At 45.2% G+C, this 25,685-nt stretch overlaps 1 protein-coding gene across 1 annotated transcript in view; it reads right to left on the minus strand.

The window, feature by feature from the left end:
- Positions 1-25,685, minus strand: part of cdon (cell adhesion associated, oncogene regulated) — a 149,750-nt gene that overhangs the window by 6,776 nt on the left and 117,289 nt on the right. The window contains 7 exon segments of the mRNA XM_031795396.1: positions 13,108-13,187; positions 13,923-14,200; positions 15,702-15,893; positions 18,080-18,124; positions 18,127-18,201; positions 23,581-23,686; positions 24,448-24,629. Coding sequence (XP_031651256.1) covers positions 13,108-13,187; positions 13,923-14,200; positions 15,702-15,893; positions 18,080-18,124; positions 18,127-18,201; positions 23,581-23,686; positions 24,448-24,629 — 958 coding nt within the window.

A 25,685-nucleotide genomic window follows, 5' to 3' on the forward strand; every position in this document is an offset into this window, starting at 1 on the left:
GGCTGTTACTAGCTGGCTGACTGGGTGGCTGACTGACTGGGTGGCTGGCTGACTGGGTGGCTGGCTGACTGGGTGGCTGACTGGGTGGCTGACTGGGTGGCTGACTGGGTGGCTGTTACTAGCTGGCTGACTGGGTGGCTGACTGACTGGGTGGCTGACTGACTGGGTGGCTGACTGACTGGGTGGCTGTTACTAAAAAAAAGGTCAAAATTGGTGAAGTGAAATTAAATATATAACTTGTTTTTAAAACAACTGAAAAGTGGTGCATCTGTTTTCACCCCCTTTGCATCTGTTTTCACCCCCTTTGCATCTGTTTTCACCCCCTTTGCATCTGTTTTCACCCCCTTTGCATCTGTTTTCACCCCCTTTGCTGTGAAGCCCCTAAATAAGATCTGGTGCAAACAATTACCTTCAGTTAAATAAAGTGTTAAATAAAGTCCACCTGTGTGCAATCTAAGTGTCACATGACCTGTCACATGATCTCAGTATATATACACCTGTTCTGAAAGGCCCCAGAGTCTGCAACACCGCTAAGCAAGGGGCACCACCAAGCAAGCGGCACAATGAAGACCAAGGAGCTCTCCAACGGTCAGGGACAAAGTTGTGGAGAAGTATAGATTAGGGTTGGGTTATAAAAAACATCAGAAACTTTGAACATTCCACGGAGCACCAATAAATCCATTATCAATAAATGGAAAGAATATGGCACCACAACAAACCTGCCAAGAGAGGGCCGCCCACCAAAACTCACGGACCAGACAAGAAGGGAATTAATCAGAGAGGCAACAAAGAGACCAAAGTTAACCCTGAAGGAGCTGCAAAGCTCCACAGCGGAGATTGGAGTATCTGTACATAGGACCACTTTAAGCCGTACACTCCACAGAGCTGGGCTTTATGTAAGAGTGGCCAGAAAAAAAGCCATTGCTTAAAGAAAAGAATAAGCGAACACATTTGATGTTCTCCAAAAGGCATGTGGGAGACTCCCCAAACATATGGAAGAAGGTACTCTGGTCAGATGAGACTAAAATGTAGCTTTTTGGCCATCAAGAAAAACGCTATGTCTGGTGCAAACCCAACACCTCTCATCACCCTGAGAATACCATCCCTACAGTGAACCAAGGTGGTGGTAGCATCATGCTGTGGGGATGTTTTTAATCGGCAGGGACTGAGAAACTGGTCAGAATTGAAGGAATGATGGATGGTGCTAAATACAGGGAAATTCTTGAGGGAAACTGCTCCAGTCTTCCAGAGATTTGAGACTGGGACGGAGGTTCACCTTCCAGCAGGACAATGGCCCTAAGCATACTTCTAAAGCAACACTCGAGTGGTTTAAGGGGAAATATTTAAATGTCTTGGAATGACCTGGTCTAAGCCCAGACCTCAATCCAATTGAGAATCTGTGGTATGACTTAAAGATTGATGTACACCAGCGGAACCCATCCAACTTGAAGGAGCTGGAGCAGTTATGCCTTGAATGATGGGCAGATATCCCAGTGGCTGGAAGTGCCAAGCTTAAAGAGACATACCCCAAGAGACTTGCAGCTGTAATTGCTGCAAAAGGTGTCTCTACAAAGTATTGACTTTGCGGGGGTGAATAGTTACGCAGCTCAAGTTTCAGTTTTTTTTGTCTTATTTCTTGTTTGTTTCACAATAAAAAATATCTTGCATCTTCAATGTGGTAGACTTGTTGTGTAAATCAAATGATACAAACAATTTTAATTCCAGGTTGTAAGGCAATAAAATAGGACAAATGCCAGGAGGGGGTGAATGCTTTTGCAAGCCACTGTAGATATACATATATATTTGTATATATATTTCCTTTATTACCCTCCACCCCTACCAAATTAGAGTCAACTAGTGAACAACAACGATTAGTATTTCCGGCTTATATATGCTATATTCATTTTATAGACACAGTATATTTTACAACAGTTGTATTTTGTTAGTTTTTACTCCTGTCCTCCCTCTAACCTCAACTTCTCCCATCTATTTCTTTCACAAATGTTCTGAACCTACATACATTTTACAGACCCCGTATGTTTTACATCATCTTGTTGTTTTTAATCCCACCCTTCAGCTCCTTTCAACCCCTCCCATCTATCTCTGAACACCATCCAGTCCCACCCTTCAGCTCCATTCAACCCCTCCCATCTATCTCTGAACACCATCCAGTCCCACCCTTCAGCTCCATTCAACCCCTCCCATCTATCTCTGAACACCATCCAGTCCCACCCTTCAGCTCCATTCAACCCCTCCCATCTATCTCTGAACACCATCCAGTCCCACCCTTCAGCTCCATTCAACCTCTCCCATCTATCTCTGAACACCATCCAGTCCCACCCTTCAGCTCCATTCAACCTCTCCCATCTATCTCTCAACACCATCCAGTCCCACCCTTCAGCTCCATTCAACCCCTCCCATCTATCTCTCAACATCATCCAGTCCCACCCTTCAGCTCCACTCAACCCCTCCCATCTATCTCTGAACACCATCCAGTCCCACCCTTCAGCCCCATTCAACCCCTCCCATCAATCTCTGAACACCATCCAGTCCCACCCTTCAGCTCCATTCAACCCCTCCCATCTATCTCTCAACACCATCCAGGCCCTTCAGCTCCATTCAACCCCTCCCATCTATCTCTGAACACCATCCAGTCCCACACTTCAGCCCCATTCAACCCCTCCCATCTATCTCTCAACATCATCCAGTCCCACCCTTCAGCTCCATTCAACCCCTCCCATCTATCTCTGAACACCATCCAGTCCCACCCTTCAGCTCCATTCAACCCCTCCCATCTATCTCTGAACACCATCCAGTCCCACCCTTCAGCTCCATTCAACCCCTCCCATCTATCTCTGAACACCATCCAGTCCCACCCTTCAGCTCCATTCAACCCCTCCCATCTATCTCTCAACACCATCCAGTCCCACCCTTCAGCTCCATTCAACCCCTCCCATCTATCTCTGAACACCATCCAGTCCCACATTTCAGCTCCATTCAACCCCTCCCATCTATCTCTGAACACCATCCAGTCCCACCCTTCAGCTCCATTCAACCCCTCCCATCTATCTCTGAACACCATCCAGTCCCACCCTTCAGCTCCATTCAACCCCTCCCATCTATCTCTGAACACCATCCAGTCCCACCCTTCAGCTCCATTCAACCCCTCCCATCTATCTCTCAACACCATCCAGTCCCACCCTTCAGCTCCATTCAACCCCTCCCATCTATCTCTGAACACCATCCAGTCCCACCCTTCAGCTCCATTCAACCCCTCCCATCTATCTCTGAACACCATCCAGTCCCACCCTTCAGCTCCATTCAACCCCTCCCATCTGTCTCTCAACACCATCCAGTCCCACCCTTCAGCTCCATTCAACCCCTCCCATCTATCTCTGAACACCATCCAGTCCCACCCTTCAGCTCCATTCAACCCCTCCCATCTATCTCTGAACACCATCCAGTCCCACCCTTCAGCTCCATTCAACCCCTCCCATCTGTCTCTCAACACCATCCAGTCCCACCCTTCAGCTCCATTCAACCCCTCCCATCTATCTCTGAACACCATCCAGTCCCACCCTTCAGCTCCATTCAACCCCTCCCATCTATCTCTCAACACCATCCAGTCCCACCCTCCAGCTCCATTCAACCCCTCCCATCTATCTCTGAACACCATCCAGTCCCACCCTTCAGCTCCATTCAACCCCTCCCATCTATCTCGGAACACCATCCAGTCCCACCCTTCAGCTCCATTCAACCCCTCCCATCTATCTCTGAACACCATCCAGTCCCACCCTTCAGCTCCATTCAACCCCTCCCATCTATCTCTGAACACCATCCAGTCCCACCCTTCAGCTCCATTCAAACCCTCCCATCTATCTCTGAACACCATCCAGTCCCACCCTTCAGCCCCATTCAACCCCTCCCATCTATCTCTGAACACCATCCAGTCCCACCCTTCAGCCCCATTCAACCCCTCCCATCTATCTCTGAACACCATCCAGTCCCACCCTTCAGCTCCATTCAACCCCTCCCATCTATCTCTGAACACCATCCAGTCCCACCCTTCAGCTCCATTCAACCCCTCCCATCTATCTCTCAACACCATCCAGTCCCACCCTTCAGCTCCATTCAACCCCTCCCATCTATCTCTGAACACCATCCAGTCCCACCCTTCAGCTCCATTCAACCCCTCCCATCTATCTCTGAACACCATCCAGTCCCACCCTTCAGCTCCATTCAACCCCTCCCATCTGTCTCTCAACACCATCCAGTCCCACCCTTCAGCTCCATTCAACCCCTCCCATCTATCTCTGAACACCATCCAGTCCCACCCTTCAGCTCCATTCAACCCCTCCCATCTATCTCTCAACACCATCCAGTCCCACCCTCCAGCTCCATTCAACCCCTCCCATCTATCTCTGAACACCATCCAGTCCCACCCTTCAGCTCCATTCAACCCCTCCCATCTATCTCGGAACACCATCCAGTCCCACCCTTCAGCTCCATTCAACCCCTCCCATCTATCTCTGAACACCATCCAGTCCCACCCTTCAGCTCCATTCAACCCCTCCCATCTATCTCTGAACACCATCCAGTCCCACCCTTCAGCTCCATTCAAACCCTCCCATCTATCTCTGAACACCATCCAGTCCCACCCTTCAGCCCCATTCAACCCCTCCCATCTATCTCTGAACACCATCCAGTCCCACCCTTCAGCCCCATTCAACCCCTCCCATCTATCTCTCAACATCATCCAGTCCCACCCTTCAGCTCCATTCAACCCCACCATCCAGTCCCACCCTTCAGCTCCATTCAACCCCTCCCATCTATCTCTGAACACCATCCAGTCCCACCCTTCAGCTCCATTCAACCCCTCCCATCTATCTCTCAACACCATCCAGTCCCACCCTTCAGCTCCATTCAACCCCTCCCAGTGCTATCTGCAGAGTTAGCTCCAGGTTAATGTCACCCAGTACTGCTATCTGCAGAGTTAGCTCCAGGTTAATGTCACCCAGTACTGCTATCTGCAGAGTTAGCTCCAGGTTAATGTCACCCAGTACTGCTATCTGCAGAGTTAGCTCCAGGTTAATGTCACCCAGTAGTGCTATCTGCAGAGTTAGCTCCAGGTTAATGTCACCCAGTACTGCTATCTGCAGAGTTAGCTCCAGGTTAATGTCACCCAGTAGTGCTATCTGCAGAGTTAGGTTAATGTCACCCAGTAGTGCTATCTGCAGAGTTAGGTTAATGTCACCCAGTAGTGCTATCTGCAGAGTTAGGTTAATGTCACCCAGTAGTGCTATCTGCAGAGTTAGCTCCAGGTTAATGTCACCCAGTAGTGCTATCTGCAGAGTTAGCTCCAGGTTAATGTCACCCAGTAGTGCTATCTGCAGAGTTAGCTCCAGGTTAATGTCACCCAGTAGTGCTATCTGCAGAGTTAGGTTAATGTCACCCAGTAGTGCTATCTGCAGAGTTAGGTTAATGTCACCCAGTAGTGCTATCTGCAGAGTTAGGTTAATGTCACCCAGTAGTGCTATCTGCAGAGTTAGCTCCAGGTTAATGTCACCCAGTAGTGCTATCTGCAGAGTTAGCTCCAGGTTAATGTCACCCAGTAGTGCTATCTGCAGAGTTAGGTTAATGTCACCCAGTAGTGCTATCTTCAGAGTTAGCTCCAGGTTAATGTCACCCAGTACTGCTATCTGCAGAGTTAGCTCCAGGTTAATGTCACCCAGTAGTGCTATTTGCAGAGTTAGCTCCAGGTTAATGTCACCCAGTAGTGTTATCTGCAGAGTTAGCTCCAGGTTAATGTCACCCAGTACTGCTATCTGCAGAGTTAGCTCCAGGTTAATGTCACCCAGTAGTGCTATCTGCAGAGTTAGGTTAATGTCACCCAGTAGTGCTATCTGCAGAGTTAGGTTAATGTCACCCAGTAGTGCTATCTGCAGAGTTAGGTTAATGTCACCCAGTAGTGCTATCTGCAGAGTTAGCTCCAGGTTAATGTCACCCAGTAGTGCTATCTGCAGAGTTAGCTCCAGGTTAATGTCACCCAGTAGTGCTATCTGCAGAGTTAGCTCCAGGTTAATGTCACCCAGTAGTGCTATCTGCAGAGTTAGGTTAATGTCACCCAGTAGTGCTATCTGCAGAGTTAGGTTAATGTCACCCAGTAGTGCTATCTGCAGAGTTAGGTTAATGTCACCCAGTAGTGCTATCTGCAGAGTTAGCTCCAGGTTAATGTCACCCAGTAGTGCTATCTGCAGAGTTAGCTCCAGGTTAATGTCACCCAGTAGTGCTATCTGCAGAGTTAGCTCCAGGTTAATGTCACCCAGTAGTGCTATCTGCAGAGTTAGGTTAATGTCACCCAGTAGTGCTATCTGCAGAGTTAGCTCCAGGTTAATGTCACCCAGTACTGCTATCTGCAGAGTTAGCTCCAGGTTAATGTCACCCAGTAGTGCTATCTGCAGAGTTAGCTCCAGGTTAATGTCACCCAGTAGTGTTATCTGCAGAGTTAGCTCCAGGTTAATGTCACCCAGTACTGCTATCTGCAGAGTTAGCTCCAGGTTAATGTCACCCAGTAGTGCTATCTGCAGAGTTAGGTTAATGTCACCCAGTAGTGCTATCTGCAGAGTTAGGTTAATGTCACCCAGTAGTGCTATCTGCAGAGTTAGGTTAATGTCACCCAGTAGTGCTATCTGCAGAGTTAGCTCCAGGTTAATGTCACCCAGTAGTGCTATCTGCAGAGTTAGCTCCAGGTTAATGTCACCCAGTAGTGCTATCTGCAGAGTTAGCTCCAGGTTAATGTCACCCAGTAGTGCTATCTGCAGAGTTAGCTCCAGGTTAATGTCACCCAGTATTGCTATCTGCAGAGTTAGGTTAATGTCACCCAGTAGTGCTATCTGCAGAGTTAGCTCCAGGTTAATGTCACCCAGTAGTGCTATCTGCAGAGTTAGCTCCAGGTTAATGTCACCCAGTAGTGCTATCTGCAGAGTTAGGTTAATGTCACCCAGTAGTGCTATCTGCAGAGTTAGCTCCAGGTTAATGTCACCCAGTAGTGCTATCTGCAGAGTTAGCTCCAGGTTAATGTCACCCAGTACTTCTATCTGCAGAGTTAGCTCCAGGTTAATGTCACCCAGTACTGCTATCTGCAGAGTTAGCTGCAGGTTAATGTCACCCAGTACTGCTATCTGCAGAGTTAGCTGCAGGTTAATGTCACCCAGTACTGCTATCTGCAGAGTTAGCTGCAGGTTAATGTCACCCAGTACTTCTATCTGCAGAGTAAGCTGCAGGTTAATGTCACCCAGTACTGCTATCTGCAGAGTTAGCTCCAGGTTAATGTCACCCAGTACTTCTATCTGCAGAGTTAGCTGCAGGTTAATGTCACCCAGTACTGCTATCTGCAGAGTTAGCTCCAGGTTAATGTCACCCAGTACTGCTATCTGCAGAGTTAGCAGCAGGTTAATGTCACCCAGTACTGCTATCTGCAGAGTTAGCTCCAGGTTAATGTCACCCAGTAGTGCTATCTGCAGAGTTAGCTCCAGGTTAATGTCACCCAGTACTGCTATCTGCAGAGTTAGCTCCAGGTTAATGTCACCCAGTAGTGCTATCTGCAGAGTTAGCTCCAGGTTAATGTCACCCAGTACTGCTATCTGCAGAGTTACCTTCAGATAAATGTTGCAATTCTTCAGGCATTCCTGGACCTGCGACCAAAAACAAGCTTCATATGGACAGTACCAAAACAAACAATCTAATGATTCTGTGTCTTCCCAGGAACATCTGCAGAGCTGGGAAATAAATAGCATTCTATTGGTTGCAAGAATTTTGTATAATAATTTAAATAGAAAACGTTTTGCATATCAGTTCATAAACCATGTGCCATGGAATCGGTATGTCAAAAATCTGTTCCCAAATATTCTGCAATCTATATGGCACAGCTGTCATTTTGTTTGGTCCTTAAAAGAAAGTGGTATACTTATTTTTATTTTGACAATTTTCTTTCATCAATTTTGGTCTATCATGCAAGGCTCACAGACAATTTCCAACATTTTCCCCCTTCCATTTTCCTCTTCCAGCTTTGTGGTAATGCTGCAATTAGTTGGTTGTAATTTTGGGCAGAGCAGACATTTCCACATATTTCTGTTAGCTGCATGTGTGACATAACTCCACCAGTCCTATTTTTGATATCAAAAACAAAAATGCAACATTTTTCATATAAAAAAAATAATCTACGATATTAGAGTTCTTTTCTGATTAAATTGAAACCAACTTTCTATTGTTTTAAAAATAGCGATATTTAAGAGATGATTTCCTTTTCAAATAACTGAACGTGAGAGGTTGTAATCTGAATAAAGGGGAAAAGGCTTCTTGAACATGGGGTGAGACATTCTTATTAATTTACTAGAGAACCAGTTTGGATTTAAGTATAACTTTTGTATGACTGATGCCTTTAGTGAGAGGTCTAAAGCTTTAATAATTTAATAATTTAATAATTTAATAATTTAATAATTTAATAATTTCAGCATTCATATGCTGTTACAAATAAAATGTAATATTTTTTGCTCATATAATAAAATAAAAAACGAGTTGCTAGGTGTAGGCAATGCCATTAGCAAATAGATAAATTGCAATATGACTAAAGTGTTAATCAGGGAGATTTCTCCACAAATTGACAGGTATTTTCCTTTCCATGGTAGCAAGAGCTTATCTAGTTTTACTTTCTATTTAAATGTATTGTAATGAGATTGTATCTTCCTTTCAGTATCTGAATACTGAGAATGTCCACTTTATCATCAGACCATTTTATTGGTAAACTACACGGTAATGTAAAATTTGCATTTTTTAGTGATCCAATATGTAATATAGTACACTTATCATATTTTGGTTTTAATCCAGAGAGGTTAGAACAAGTATCTAGATCATCGGTGAGGCTGTGGAGGGATCCAAATTGTGGTTTAGAGAGAAAAGGCTCTTGATATTATTAGTGGATCTGATTTGAATAGCTAAGTTTTCGATGGCCATAAATAGATATGCCGATAGTGGACAACCTTGTTTTACTCCCCTTGACAGTTTAAAACTTTCTGAGAAGGAGTCATTATTTACTATTTTACACCTAGGGTTAGTGTACATAACCCATTGTATATATATATTTTTCCCAAATTTAAATATTCCAGGGATTTATATATAAATTCCAGTCGTACACGTATTTTTATAACATATTATTTTTATAATATATTACACTGGATCTTTCCTCAATAAGTTCCTCCATTTCTTTTTGTTTTTCCTCTGACTTATTCTGAGCCTCTATTGCCATCTATCCGTTCTGTTAGACATTCAATTTCCTTTGTTAATATGGACACTTTTGATCTAAATTTCTTTAGTTTTTAGAGCTGAGTATTGCATTTCATGGCCTCCAAAGCCACGTTTAAAAGTGTCCCATGCGATAATGGGATCTGCTGTACCGATGTTATGTTGGATAAAAGTCCGTTATAAATTATTCTGTTAAAAACAAGTTTTCATTGAATAGGTTTTGATTAAATTCCCAATATCATCACCCTCGTGGAAATTCAGTAAGAGTAATGTATTTGTCAATTATGTGATGGTCCGACCTCATTCTGTCCCCTGTCAACACTTTTTAAACTTTTGGTGCGAGAATGACATAATAAAGAAGTCAAGACGACTAGCTTGATTGAGCCTCCACCACGTATATCTCACTAGGTCAGGGTATTAAACCACCACCACGTATATCTCACTAGGTCAGGGTATTAAACCACCACCACGTATATCTCACTAGGTCAGGGTATTAAACCACCACCACGTATATCTCACTAGGTCAGGGTATTAAACCACCACCACGTATATCTCACTAGGTCAGGGTATTAAACCACCACCACGTATATCTCACTAGGTCAGGATATTAAACCACCACCACGTATATCTCACTAGGTCAGGATATTAAACCACCACCATGTATATCTCACTAGGTCAGGATATTAAACCTCCACCACGTATATCTCACTAGGTCAGGATATTAAACCTCCATGTATATCTCACTAGGTCAGGATATTAAACCTCCATGTATATCTCACTAGGTCAGGATATTAAACCTCCATGTATATCTCACTAGGTCAGGATATTAAACCTCCACCACGTATATCTCACTAGGTCAGGATATTAAACCACCACCACGTATATCTCACTAGGTCAGGATATTAAACCACCACCATGTATATCTCACTAGGTCAGGATATTAAACCTCCACCACGTATATCTCACTAGGTCAGGATATTAAACCACCACCACGTATATCTCACTAGGTCAGGATATTAAACCACCACCACGTATATCTCACTAGGTCAGGATATTAAACCACCACCACGTATATCTCACTAGGTCAGGATATTAAACCACCACCACGTATATCTCACTAGGTCAGGATATTAAACCACCACCACGTATATCTCACTAGGTCAGGATATTAAACCACCACCACGTATATCTCACTAGGTCAGGATATTAAACCTCCACCACGTATATCTCACTAGGTCAGGATATTAAACCACCACCACGTATATCTCACTAGGTCAGGATATTAAACCACCACCACGTATATCTCACTAGGTCAGGATATTAAACCACCACCACGTATATCTCACTAGGTCAGGATATTAAACCACCACCACGTATATCTCACTAGGTCAGGATATTAAACCACCACCATGTATATCTCACTAGGTCAGGAAATTAAACCTCCACCACGTATATCTCACTAGGTCAGGATATTAAACCACCACCACGTATATCTCACTAGGTCAGGATATTAAACCTCCATGTATATCTCACTAGGTCAGGATATTAAACCTCCATGTATATCTCACTAGGTCAGGGTATTAAACCTCCTCCATGTATATCTCACTAGGTCAGGATATTAAACCTCCTCCATGTATATCTCACTAGGTCAGGATATTAAACCACCACCATGTATATCTCACTAGGTCAGGATATTAAACCTCCTCCATGTATATCTTACTAGGTCAGGATGTTAAACCTCCATGTATATCTCACTAGGTCAGGATATTAAACCTCCATGTATATCTCACGAGGTCAGGATATTAAACCTCCTCCATGTATATCTCACTAGGTCAGGATATTAAACCTCCATGTATATCTCACTAGGTCAGGATATTAAACCTCCTCCATGTATATCTCACTAGGTCAGGATATTAAACCTCCATGTATATCTCCCTAGGGCAGGGTTTTTAAGCCTCCATATATCCACTAATTCCAATATATCATGATTTCCTTTAAGAGCCTGAGGGTGATAGTTTGTAGTGTGATTTCCTTTCCGGTCCCTTGAGGTATTTAAAACTGTATTATCATCTCCCACCATAATAATAGAGTCTCCTATTGCTTGCAGCGTTGATTATTTATTAAATATATTTTCAAAGAAGCTTGGATCATCATTATTTGGTCCGTAAAGGTTAATGATCCAAATCTGTTTATGGTCCAATAACATATTTAAAGTCATCCATCTACCTTGAGGATCTGTTTGGACAGTTTGAACATTCGGATAAAAATGATTGATAATTAAAATCATTTTTGAGTTTCCTTTGTCCAATGGGAGAAGTAGATTTCACCCCCCCCCTCTTATATTTGAGATTCTACAAAGTAGCCACCCTTTGCCTTAATGACAGCTTTGCACACTCTTCGCATTCTCTCAACCAGTTACATGAGGTTGTCACCTGGAATGCATTTCAATTAACAGGTGTGCCTTGTTAAAATGTTATTTGTGGAATTTCTTTCCTCCTTAATGTGTTTGAGCCAATCAGTTGTGTTGTGACAAGGTAGGGCTGGTATACAGAAGATAGCCCTATTTGGTAAAATACCAAGTCCATATTATGCCAAAGGAAGACCCAGAGTTACCGCTGCTGCAGAGGAGAAGTTCATTAGAGTTACCAGCCTCAGAAATTGCAGCCCAAATAAATGCTTCACAGAGTTCATGTAACAGACACATCTCAACATCAACTGTTCAGAGGAGACTGTGTGAATCAGGCCTTCATGGTCTAATTGCTGCAAAGAAACACAAGCAACGGCCTCCCGGGTGGTGCAGTGGTTAAGGGCGCTGTACTGCAGCGCCAGCTGTGCCATCAGAGTCCCTGGGTTCGTGCCCAGGCTCTGTCGTAACCTAGGGATGTCCTTGTCTCATCGCGCACCAGCGACTCCTGTGGCGGTTCGGGCGCAGTGCGCGCTAGCCAAGGTTGCCAGGTGCACGGTGTACCCTCCGACACATTGGTGCGGCTGTCTTCCGGGTTGGATGCGCGCTGTGTTAAGAAGCAGTACGGCTGGTTGGGTTGTGTATCGGAGGACATTCAACCTTCGTCTCTCCCAAACCCGTACGGGAGTTGTAGCGATGAGACAAGATAGTAGCTACTACAACAATTGGATACCACGAAAAAGGGGTAAAATTCAAAAAATGTAATAATAAACACATGCAATGGACAATAGACTGGTGGAAATCTGTCCTTTGGTCTGATGAGTCCAAATTTGAGATTTTTGTTTCCAACCACTTTGTCTTTGTGAGATGCAGAGTAGATGAACGGATGATCTGTGTGGTTCCCACCATGAAGCATGGAGGAGGAGGAGCTGGTGAAAATAGTGAAAATAGTAAAAATAAAGAAAACCCTTGAATGAGCAGGTATGTCCAAACTTTTTACCATGTGTGGAGGGGAATGGGAGAGGAGAGGTGTTAGGAGAGGAGAGGAGGAGTGGAGAGGAGGGAGGAGGAGAGGAGAGGGGTTAGGAGAGGAGAGGTGTTAGGAGAGGAGAGGAGAGGAGGAGTGGAGAGGAGGGAGGAGGAGAGGAGAGGAGGGGAGGAGAGGTAGAGGGCAGGGGAGGAGAGAGGAGAGGAGGGTAGGAGAGGGAGAGGAGAGGAGAGTGGAGGAGAGGAGAGGAGAAGAGAGGGGAGCAGAGGAGAGTAGAGGGGAGTAGATGAGAGGAGAGGGGTTAGGAGAGGAGAGGAGAGGAGGTGTACTGTATGGGGAGTGTGTATATGTAAAAGACTGAAGCACCAGCTAAACAAATAATAACCTAAGAAGCTCTGGTTGGTTCACTCATTACCTGTTGTTGTTGCAGAAGTTCTGGCAACTCATACAGTCAGACGGGTCAGTCTGGGGCAGGGCTGTGTACACACCTTCACCCTGGAACACACAGAGACAAGAGATACAATGTTCTAACTGGTCTCAATATGGACCTGTCTGTCTGTCTGTCTCTGTCTGTCTGTGTCTGTCTGTCCTTACTGTCCTTACTGTCTGTCTGTCTGTCCCTCTGTCTGTCTGTCTGTCCTTACTGTCCTTACTGTCTGTCCTTACTGTCCTTACTGTCCTTACTGTCTGTCTGTCTGTCTGTCTGTCTGTCTGTCTGTCTGTCTGTCTGTCTGTCTGTCTGTCTGTCTGTCTGTCTGTCTGTCTGTCTGTCTGTCTGTCTGTCCCTCTGTCTGTCCTACTGTCCTACTGTCTGTCTGTCTGTCTGTCTGTCTGTCTGTCTGTCTGTCTGTCTGTCTGTCTGTCTGTCTGTCTGTCTGTCTGTCTGTCTGTCTGTCTGTCTGTCTGTCTGTCCTTACTGTCCTACTGTCTGTCTGTCTGTCTGTCTGTCTGTCTGTCTGTCTGTCTGTCTGTCTGTCTGTCTGTCTGTCTGTCTGTCTGTCTGTCTGTCTGTCTGTCTGTCTGTCCCTCTGTCTGTCTGTCTGTCCCTCTGTCTGTCTGTCCTTACTGTCTGTCTGTCCTTACTGTCCTTACTGTCCTTACTGTCCTTACTGTCCTTACTGTCTGTCTGTCTGTCTGTCTGTCTGTCTGTCTGTCTGTCTGTCTGTCCGTCCGTCCGTCCGTCCGTCCGTCCGTCTGTCTGTCTGTCCGTCCGTCTGCATGCTAACTCACATTGTGGTGGTGGTGAGGGACAGAGTGCTCATATTCCATGGTGCTGTGTGGTAAGGAGGCATCGTGGCTGTGTGATGGGTACCCAGCAGACCCATTGCGCAGCGCCAGGCCGTTAGGCAGCTTGTGGTGCAGGTGGTGGCAGCCCTGGGGTAGACCACTGTGCCCGTAGCCCCCGTGGACCCCACCGTTGATCCGGCTGCTACCAGGCAGGGTGGGGTACTCTAGAACATGGCCGTTCATCTCTGCAGGCTGGTAGAGGTAGCCTGGGGGGTCGTACTCTGGAGGGAGGGAGGGAGGGAGGGAGAGAGGGGGAGAGGGGGAGAGAGAGAGAGAGGGAGGGAGGGAGGGAGGGAGGGAGAGAGAGAGAGAGAGAGAGAGAGAGAGAGAGAGAGAGAGAGAGAGAGAGAGAGAGAGAGAGAGAGAGGTGGGAGTGAGAGTGAGAGGGCAGAAGGGAGAGAGGTGAGGGAGGGAGAGAGCAGACACAGACAAAGAGCGAATGAAAGGGAGAAGACGGTTAGAAAACGTAAGCCCCGAGCCAACAGCTCCTACTAGCTGCCAGAAGCTGCCACCATCTTGGCCAGCCTGTGATAATAATATTACTGACATATGGAGGAGTGGAACTAGCAGTGAATGACCACCAATAGTAATTTAATACATCAATGATTTTAACCTCAATTTCACCCCTGGCCATATGGTTGTTGTCCTGCCAGTCTCCTGGGTTGCCAATGTTAATAAGACCATATGGATACTGTGTGGTCAGTTACTCTGACATCGACAGGCACATCTCTGGGTTGGTGTGAGCCTTGCAGATGTTCAACTATTGTTCAAAGGAAACTTAGGGTACAGAGGTTAAGGTCTAGGGGTTAGGGTACAGGGGTAAGGGTACAGGGGTTAGGGTCCAGGGGTTAGGTTCTAGAGGTTAGGGTCTAGGGGTTAGGGTCTAGGGGTTGGGGTACAGGGGTAAGGGTACAGGGGTTAGGGTCCAGGGGTTAGGTTCTAGAGGTTAGGGTCTAGGGGTTAGGGTCTAGGGGTTGGGGTCTTGGGGTCTAGGGGTTAGGGTACAGGGGTTAGGGTCTAGGGGTTAGGGTACAGGGTCTAGGGGTTAGGGTACAGGGGTTAGGGCTAGGGGTTAGGGTCTAGGGGTTAGGGTCTAGGGGTTAGGGTACAGGGGTTAGGGTCTAGGGGTTAGGGTCTAGGGGTTGGGGTCTAGGGGTCGGGGTCTTGGGGTTGGGGTACAGGGGTTAGGGTCTAGGGGTTAGGGTCTAGAGGTTAGGGTACAGGGGTTAGGGTACAGGGGTTAGGGTCTAGGGGTTAGGGTCTAGGGGTTAGGGTCTAGAGGTTAGGGTACAGGGGTTAGAGTCTAGAGGTTAGGGTACAGGGGTAAGGGTACAGGGGTTAGGGTCTAGGGGTTAGGGTACAGGGGTTAGGGTCTAGGGGTTAGGGTCTAAGGCTTAGGGTCTAGGAGTTAGAGTACAGGGGTTAGGGTCTAGGGGTTAGGGTCTAGGGGTTAGGGTCTAAGGCTTAGGGTCTAGGGGTTAGGGTCTAGGGGTTAGGGTACAGGGGACAGGGTACAGGGGTTAGGGTCTAGAGGTTAGGGTACAGGGGTTAGGGTCTAGGGGTTAGGGTCTAGAGGTTAGGGTACAGGGGTTAGGGTCTAGAGGTTAGGGTACAGGGGTTAGGGTCTAGGGGTTAGGGTCTAAGGCTTAGGGTCTAGGGTACAGGGGTTAGGGTCTAGGTGTTAGGGTCTAAGGCTTAGGGTCTAGGGGTTAGGGTTCTCACTGTGCATGGTATTCTGCTGACGGTTCCTCCACAGACACATGGTGATGAAGACGAGTAGGATGAGGACCATGACCCCTAGAACACAGCCCACGATCAGGTACAGCAGGCCCCCGGGCGGGGTGGGGGTGTCTGGGGGGTAGGGTCCCGGTGGGGTGATGGGGTGCTGGCTGGGGACCCCTGGGGGCTGCCGCGCTGTGTGGGGGGGAAGAGGGCTTTAGTTTACTGATCCCTCTCTCAATAGTCTTCTCTCAACTAGTACTAGTATGTTTACCCAGCAGTCTTCTCTCAACTAGTACTAGTAAACAGTGTGAACCCAGCAGTCTTCTCTCAACTAGTACTAGTAAACAGTGTGAAACCCAGCAGTCTTCTCTCAACTAGTACTAGTATGTTTACCCAGCAGTCTTCTCTCAACTAGTACTAGTATGTTTACCCAGCAGTCTTCTCTCAACTAGTACTAGTAAACAGTGTGAAACCCAGCAGTCTTCTCTCAACTAGTACTAGTATGTTTACCCAGCAGTCTTCTCTCAACTAGTACTAGTATGTTTACCCAGCAGTCTTCTCTCAACTAGTACTAGTATGTTTACCCAGCAGTCTTCTCTCAACTAGTACTAGTATGTTTACCCAGCAGTCTTCTCTCAACTAGTACTAGTATGTTTACCCAGCAGTCTTCTCTCAACTAGTACTAGTATGTTTACCCAGCAGTCTTCTCTCAACTAGTACTAGTATGTTTACCCAGCAGTCTTCTCTCAACTAGTACTAGTATGTTTACCCAGCAGTCTTCTCTCAACTAGTACTAGTATGTTTACCCAGCAGTCTTCTCTCAACTAGTACTAGTATGTTTACCCAGCAGTCTTCTCTCAACTAGTACTAGTATGTTTACCCAGCAGTCTTCTCTCAACTAGTACTAGTATGTTTACCAGCAGTCTTCTCTCAACTAGTACTAGTATGTTTACCCAGCAGTCTTCTCTCAACTAGTACTAGTATGTTTACCCAGCAGTCTTCTCTCAACTAGTACTAGTATGTTTACCCAGCAGTCTTCTCTCAACTAGTACTAGTATGTTTACCCAGCAGTCTTCTCTCAACTAGTACTAGTATGTTTACCCAGCAGTCTTCTCTCAACTAGTACTAGTATGTTTACCCAGCAGTCTTCTCTCAACTAGTACTAGTATGTTTACCCAGCAGTCTTCTCTCAACTAGTACTAGTATGTTTACCCAGCAGTCTTCTCTCAACTAGTACTAGTATGTTTACTCAGCAGCACAGTTCTATATATTGTTACATTGTGTTCTATAAAACACTCATATTGTTACATTGTGTTCTATAAACATTAATATTGTTACATTGTGTTCTATAAACATTAATATTGTTACATTGTGTTCTATAAACATTAATATTGTTACATTGTGTTCTATAAACATTAATATTGTTACATTGTGTTCTATAAACATTAATATTGTTACATTGTGTTCTATAAAACATTAATATTGTTACATTGTGTTCTATAAACATTAATATTGTTACATTGTGTTCTATAAAACACTCATATTGTTACATTGTGTTCTATAAACATTAATATTGTTACATTGTGTTCTATAAACATTAATATTGTTACATTGTGTTCTATAAACATTAATATTGTTACATTGTGTTCTATAAACATTAATATTGTTACATTGTGTTCTATAAAACACTCATATTGTTACATTGTGTTCTATAAACATTAATATTGTTACATTGTGTTCTATAAACATTAATATTGTTACATTGTGTTCTATAAACATTAATATTGTTACATTGTGTTCTATAAACATTAATATTGTTACATTGTGTTCTATAAAACACTCATATTGTTACATTGTGTTCTATAAACATTAATATTGTTACATTGTGTTCTATAAACATTAATATTGTTACATTGTGTTCTATAAAACACTCATATTGTTACATTGTGTTCTATAAACATTAATATTGTTACATTGTGTTCTATAAACATTAATATTGTTACATTGTGTTCTATAAACATTAATATTGTTACATTGTGTTCTATAAACATTAATATTGTTACATTGTGTTCTATAAAACACTCATATTGTTACATTGTGTTCTATAAACATTAATATTGTTACATTGTGTTCTATAAACATTAATATTGTTACATTGTGTTCTATAAACATTAATATTGTTACATTGTGTTCTATAAACATTAATATTGTTACATTGTGTTCTATAAAACACTCATATTGTTACATTGTGTTCTATAAACATTAATATTGTTACATTGTGTTCTATAAACATTAATATTGTTACATTGTGTTCTATAAAACATTGTGTGTGTGTGTGTGGGGGGGGGGGGGGGGGGGGGGGGGGGGTCCAGTTCTACCTTTGGTCTCACAGATCATGACGTTGCTATATTCACTCTCTCCCCATCGTTGAAACACTGCATCTTGATGTCATAGGATGTCTCTGGCTGGAGCTGACCTATCAGGTGCCACTGTTTCAGACCTGGGGGAGAAAGAAAGAGAGAGAGAGAGGAGAGAGAGAGAGAGAGAGAGAGAGAGAGAGAGAGAGAGAGAGAAAGTGAGATAGAGAGAGAGAGAGAAAGTGAGATAGAGAGAGAGAGAGAGAGAGAGAGAGGCAGAGAGAGACACAGAGAGAGACAGAGAGACATAAATATGGGTTGTATTTACAATGGTGTTTGTTATTCACTGGTTGCCCTTTTCTCGTGGCAACAGGTCACAAATCTTGCTGCTGTGATGGAACACTGTGGTATTTCACCCAGTAGATATGGGAGTTTATCAAAATGTGGTTTGTTTTCAAATTCTTTGTGGGTCTGTGTAATCTGAGGGAAGTATGTCTCTCTAATATGGTCATACCTTTGGCAGGAGGTTAGGAAGTGCAGCTCAGTTTCCACCTCATTTTGTGGGCAGTGAGCACATAGCCTGTCTTCTCTTGAGAGCCATGTCTGCCTACGGCGACCTTTCTCAATAGCAAGGCTATGCTCACTGAGTCTGTACATAGTCAAAGCATTCCTTAGGAAGTGCAGCTCAGTTTCCACCTCATTTTGTGGGCAGTGAGCACTTGTAATTGTATTACATGACCCTTTATTTAACTAGGCAAGACAGTTAAGAACAAATTCTTATCTACAATGTCGGCCTACCAAAAGGCCTCCTGCGGGGACAACACTACATAATGAGGGACATCACAACACTACATAATGAGGGACATCACAACACTACATAATGAGGGACATCAAAACACTACATAATGAGGGACATCACAACACTAGATAATGAGGGACATCACAACACTAGATAATGAGGGACATCACAACACTACACTACATAATGAGGGACATCACAACACTAGATAATGAGGGACACCACAACACTAGATAATGAGGGACATCACAACACTAGATAATGAGGGACATCACAACACTACATAATGAGAGACATCACAACACAACACTACATAATGAGGGACATCACAACACAACACTACATAATGAGGGACATCACAACACTAGATAATGAGGGACAACACTATACTACATAATGAGGGACATCACAACACTATACTACATAATGAGGGACAACACTATACTACATAATGAGGGACATCACAACACTACACTACATAATGAGGGACATCACAACACTACACTACATAATGAGGGACATCACAACACTATACTACATAATGAGGGACACCACTATACTACATAATGAGGGACAACACTATACTACATAATGAGGGACAACACTATACTACATAATGAGGGACATCGCATCACAACACTACATAATGAGGGACATCACAACACTATACTGGCGGAGATCTTTGTGGGCTATACTCAGCCTTGTCTCAGGATGGTAAGTTGGTGGTTGAAGATATCCCTCTAGTGGTGTGGGGGCTGTGCTTTGGCAAAGTGGGTGGGGTTATATCCTTCCTGTTTGGCCCTGTCCGGGGGTGTCCTCGGATGGGGCCACAGTGTCTCCTGACCCCTCCTGTCTCAGCCTCCAGTATTTATGCTGCAGTAGTTTATGTGTCGGGGGGCTGGGGTCAGTTTGTTATATCTGGAGTACTTCTCCTGTCCTATTCGGTGTCCTGTGTGAATCTAAGTGTGCGTTCTCTAATTCTCTCCTTCTCTCTTTCTTTCTCTCTCTCGGAGGACCTGAGCCCTAGGACCATGCCCCAGGACTACCTGACATGATGACTCCTTGCTGTCCCCAGTCCACCTGGCCATGCTGCTGTTCCAGTTTCAACTGACCTGAGCCCTAGGACCATGCCCCAGGACTACCTGACATGATGACTCCTTGCTGTCCCCAGTCTACCTGGCCATGCTGCTGCTCCAGTTTCAACTTCCACCTGACTGTGCTGCTGCTCTAGTTTCAACTGTTCTGCCTTATTATTATTCGACCATGCTGGTCATTTATGAACATTGAACATCTTGACCATGTTCTGTTATAATCTCCACCCGGCACAGCCAGAAGAGGACTGGCCACCCCACATAGCCTGGTTCCTCTCTAGGTTTCTTCCTAGGTATTGGCCTTTCTAGGGAGTTTTTCCTAGCCACCGTGCTTCTCCACCTGCATTGCTTGCTGTTTGGGGTTTTAGGCTGGGTTTCTGTACAGCACTTTGAGATATCAGCTGATGTACGAAGGGCTATATAAATAAATTTGATTTGATTTGATTTGATATACTACATAATGAGGGACATCACAACACTACACTACATAATGAGGGACATCACAACACTATACTACATAATGAGGGACAACACTACATAATGAGGGACATCACAACACTACATAATGAGGGACACCACTACACTACATAATGAGGGACACCACAACACTACATAATGAGGGACATCACAACACTACATAATGAGGGACATCACAACACTACATAATGAGGGACATCACAACACTAGATAATGAGGGACATCACAACACTAGATAATGAGGGACATCACAACACTAGATAATGAGGGACATCACAACACTACATAATGAGGGACATCACAACACTACATAATGAGGGACATCACAACACTAGATAATGAGGGACATCACAACATTAGATAATGAGGGACATCAGAACACTAGATAATGAGGGACATCACAACACTAGATAATGAGGGACATCACAACACTAGATAATGAGGGACATCACAACACTAGATAATGAGGGACATCACAACACTAGATAATGAGGGACATCACAACACAACACTACATAATGAGGGACACCACTACATAATGAGGGACACCACTACACTACACTACATAATGAGGGACATAATTACAATATGGCAATTAAACACTGCCTATCTTCTCTTGAGAGCCAGGTCTGCCTACGGCAGCCTTTCTCAATAGCAAGGCTATGCTCACCGAGTCTGTACACAGTCAAAGCCTTCATTTTGGGATGTCACAGTAGGTCAGGTATTCTGCCACTGTGTTACTCTCTGTTCAGGGCTTTCTCTCTCAGTAGTCCCATAAGGAAGCAGACAGTTGCTTCACTCCAGACAACCTCCTTATATGACAGCCGACTGTTAGTTCTGGCCCTGCTCCAGCATTACCCCCCTCCATCCCCACACACACCCTAGTGCCCTGTAACCAGAGAAGGGACAACTGTCTGTTCCAGGGAAATGCTACGTTTTATTTCTCATTTCTAGTAACTGAGGCCTACAACTGAATGCTGAGAATGTGTAGTGCTAGACTACAGGATTACTAAAACTAGCTGTGTGTACAAGTGCAGTATATGAAGCTAATCCTGTGTAATGGAAGTCTTCCGACTAGCTTGGAGAGGCAGTACCGTATCGAAGAGCCATCACTGCTGCTACACCAAACTGGAAGTCTTCTGACTAGCTTGGAGAGGCAGTACCGTATCGAAGAGCCCTTACTGCTGCTACACCAAACTGGAAGTGTTCTGACTAGCTTGGAGAGACAGTACCGTGTCGTATCGAAGAGCCCTCACTGCTGCTCGATCATCCTATTTATCCAACTTAATTGAGTAAAATAAGAACAATCCAAAATGTATTTTTGATACTGTCGCAAAGCTAACTAAAAAGCAGCATTCTCCAAGTGAGGATGGCTTTCACTTCAGCAGTGATAAATTCATGAACTTCTTTGAGGAAAAGATCATGATCATTAGAAAGCAAATTACGGACTCCTCTTTAAATCTGCGTATTTCTCCAAAACTCAGTTGTCCTGAGTGTGCACAACTATGCCAGGACCTAGGATCAAGTGAGACACTCAAGTGTTTTAGTACTATATCTCTTCTATATCTCAATGATGAAAATAATCATGGCCTCTAAACCGTCAAGCTGCATACTGGACCATATTCCAACTAAACTACTGAAAGAGCTGCTTCCTGTGCTTGGCCCTCGTATGTTGAACATAATAAACGGCTCTCTATCCACCGGATGTGTACCAAACTCACTAAAAGTAGCAGTAATAAAGCCTCTCTTCAAAAAGCCAAACCTTGACCCAGAAAATATAAAAACTATCGGCCTTTATCAAATCTCCCATTCCTCTCTAAAATGTTTTTGAAAAAGCTGTTGAAGGACCTCGGCGTTACTCTCTTTTGACGAACATATCAAGACTGTTTCAAGGACAGCTTTTTTATATCTACGTAACATCGCAAAAATCAGAAACTTTCTCTCCAAAAATGATGCAGAAAAATGTATCCATGCTTTTGTGCTAAATACGGCTGCTAGAATCCTGACTAGAACCAAAAAAATTGATAATTTTACTCCAGTGCTAGCCTCCCTACACTGGCTTCCTGTCAAGGCAAGGGCTGATTTCAAGGTTTTACTGCTAACCTACAAAGCATTACATGGGCTTGCTCCTACCTATCTCTCTGATTTGGTCCTGCCGTACATACCTACACGTACGCTATGCCTACCCATGTGAGAGACGCAGACTCGGTCTCAACCTTTAAGTCTTTACTGAAGACTCATCTCTTCAGTGGGTCATATGATTGAGTGTAGTCTGGCCCAGGAGTGGGAAGGTGAACGGAAAGGCTCTGGAGCAACGAACCGCCCTTGCTGTCTCTGCCTGGCCGGTTCCCCTCTTTCCACTGGGATTCTCTGCCTCTAACCCTAATACAGGGGCTGAGTCACTGGCTTACTGGTGCTCTTTCATACCATCACTGACGTGATCATTCTGTCTGGGTTGGCGCTCCCCCTTGGGTTCATGCTGTGGCGGAGATCTTCGTGGGCTATACTCGGTCATGTCTCAGGGTAGTAAGTTGGTGGTTGAAGATATCCCTCTAGTGGTGTGGGGGCTGTGCTTTGGCAAAGTGGGTGGGGTTATATCCTGCCTGGTTGGCCCTGTCCGGGGGTATCATCAGACAGGGCCACAGTGTCTCCTGACCCCTCCTGTCTCAGCCTCCAGTAATGATGCTGTCTGTTATATCTGGAGTATTTCTCCTGTCTTAGCCGGTGAGTACACAGTTACTAAGGTTAACTAGTATATATACATATACACACACACCTTGTACCTCCCCCTCTCCCTCTCCCCCCCCCCCCCTCTCTCTCTCTCTCTGTCTCTCTCTCCCCCCCTCTCTCCCTCTCTCTCTCTCTCTCTCTCTCTGTCCCTCTGTCTCTCTCTTTCTCTCTCTCTATGTCTGTCTCTCTCTCTCTATGTCTGTCTCTCTTTCTTTCTCTCTCTCTCTCTCTCTCTCTCTCTCTCTCTCTCTGTCTCTCTCTCTGTCCCTCCCTCCCTCCCTCCCTCCCTCCCACCCTCCCACCCTCTCTCTCGAACCGTACTCAGATTTCAGTTCAGGGCCATTAGCACTCAGACATTTATTAAAAAACACATTTCACAGACACACAGACACAGACAGACTCACATACACACACAGTAAACTGACCTTCAACCACGTCCCGTTTGTAATCACTGTCATTGTCACTATCAGTAGGTCTGTAGTAGATGTAGAATCCTTGGATGGGTGTGTTGTTGTTGCTAGAAGGGGTGTACTGGAGGAACCACACAGAATCAGAGTTAGATCACAGCATCTCAGCATACATAACAACTGCCTGGTTGACAATGTAAACATTAAAGAGTAAAGACTCCTCTAGAAAGGAAAGGGTGAACCCTCACACTAAGCGACCCATTCATCAATATGACTGTTCTAATAGTTCTAATCGTCTTCTCAGAACACAACAGAGTTCTAATTGTCTTCTCAGAACACAAAGGAGCTCTATTCGTCTTCTCAGAACACAACAGAGTTCTAATCGTCTTCTCAGAACACAAAGGAGCTCTGTTCGTCTTCTCAGAACACAACAGAGTTCTATTCGTCTACTCAGAACACAACAGAGTTCTAATCGTCTTCGCAGAACACAACAGAGTTCTAATCGTCTTCTCAGAACACAAAGGAGCTCTATTCATCTTCTCAGAACACAAAAGAGTTCTAATCGTCTCCTCAGAACACAAAGGAGCTCTATTCATCTCCTCAGAACACAACAGAGTTCTAATCGTCTTCTCAGAACACAACAGAGTTCTAATCGTCTTCTCAGAACACAAAAGAGCTCTATTCGTCTTCTCAGTACACAACAGAGTTCTATTCGTCATCTCTCCTCTCTCAGCCCCATGCAACATCACACACACACACACACACACACACACACACACACACACACACACACACACACACACACACACACACACACACACACACACACACACACACACACACACACACACACACACACTCTGGGTGGTGGTATGCAGTACTGACTGTCCAGCGTAGCATGATCTGAGTGTCGCTGACGGCATCTGTAGAGGAGATGTGCGGTCCGGCCACCGGGCGGTCTGAGAAGCGTGGGCTCGCTGCTGACACCTGGTACGGCCTAGAGGTGGCGCTGTGAGGACTGTCCCCATTCTGGTTCATAGCTAGAACACGGAATTTATAGGTGGAGCCTGCAGACAGAGGAGCACATGGAAGGAATGAAATAACATGGGGAGTACCCTAACCCCTAACATGGGGAGTACCCTAACCCCTAACATGGGGAGTACCCTAACCCCTAACCCTAACCCCTAACCCTAACATGGGAGTACCCTAACCCTAACATGGGGAGTACCCTAACCCCTAACATGGGGAGTACCCTAACCCCTAACATGGGGAGTACCCTAACCCCTAACATGGGGAGTACCCTAACCCCTAACATGGGGAGTACCCTAACCCCTAACATGGGGAGTACCCTAACCCCTAACATGGGGAGTACCCTAACCCCTAACATGGGGAGTACCCTAACCCCTAACCCTAACATGGGGAGTACCCTAACCCTAACATGGGGAGTACCCTAACCCTAACCCCTAACCCTAACATGGGGAGTACCCTAACCCTAACATGGGGAGTACCCTAACCCCTAACATGGGGAGTACCCTAACCCTAACCCCTAACCCTAACATGGGGAGTACCCTAACCCCTAACATGGGGAGTACCCTAACCCTAACCCCTAACCCTAACATGGGGAGTACCCTAACCCCTAACCCTAACATGGGGAGTACCCTAACCCTAACCCCTAACCCTTAACCCCTAACCCTTAACCCTAACCCTAACATGGGGAGTACCCTAACCCTAACATGGGAGTACCCTAACCCTAATCCCTAACCCTAACATGGGGAGTACCCTAACCCTAACATGGGGAGTACCCTAACCCTAACCTCTAACCCTAACATGGGGAGTACCCTAACCCCTAACCCTAACATGGGGAGTACCCTAACCCCTAACCCTAACATGGGGAGTACCCTAACCCTAACCCCTAACCCTAACATGGGGAGTACCCTAACCCCTAACCCTTAACCCCTAACCCTTAACCCTAACCCTAACATGGGGAGTACCCTAACCCCTAACATGGGGAGTACCCTAACCCTAATCCCTAACCCTAACATGGGGAGTACCCTAACCCTAACATGGGGAGTACCCTAACCCTAACCTCTAACCCTAACATGGGGAGTACCCTAACCCCTAAC

This window comes from Oncorhynchus kisutch, linkage group LG18 (genome assembly GCF_002021735.2).
Source record: "Oncorhynchus kisutch isolate 150728-3 linkage group LG18, Okis_V2, whole genome shotgun sequence".
NCBI classification, from domain to species: Eukaryota; Metazoa; Chordata; class Actinopteri; order Salmoniformes; family Salmonidae; genus Oncorhynchus; species Oncorhynchus kisutch.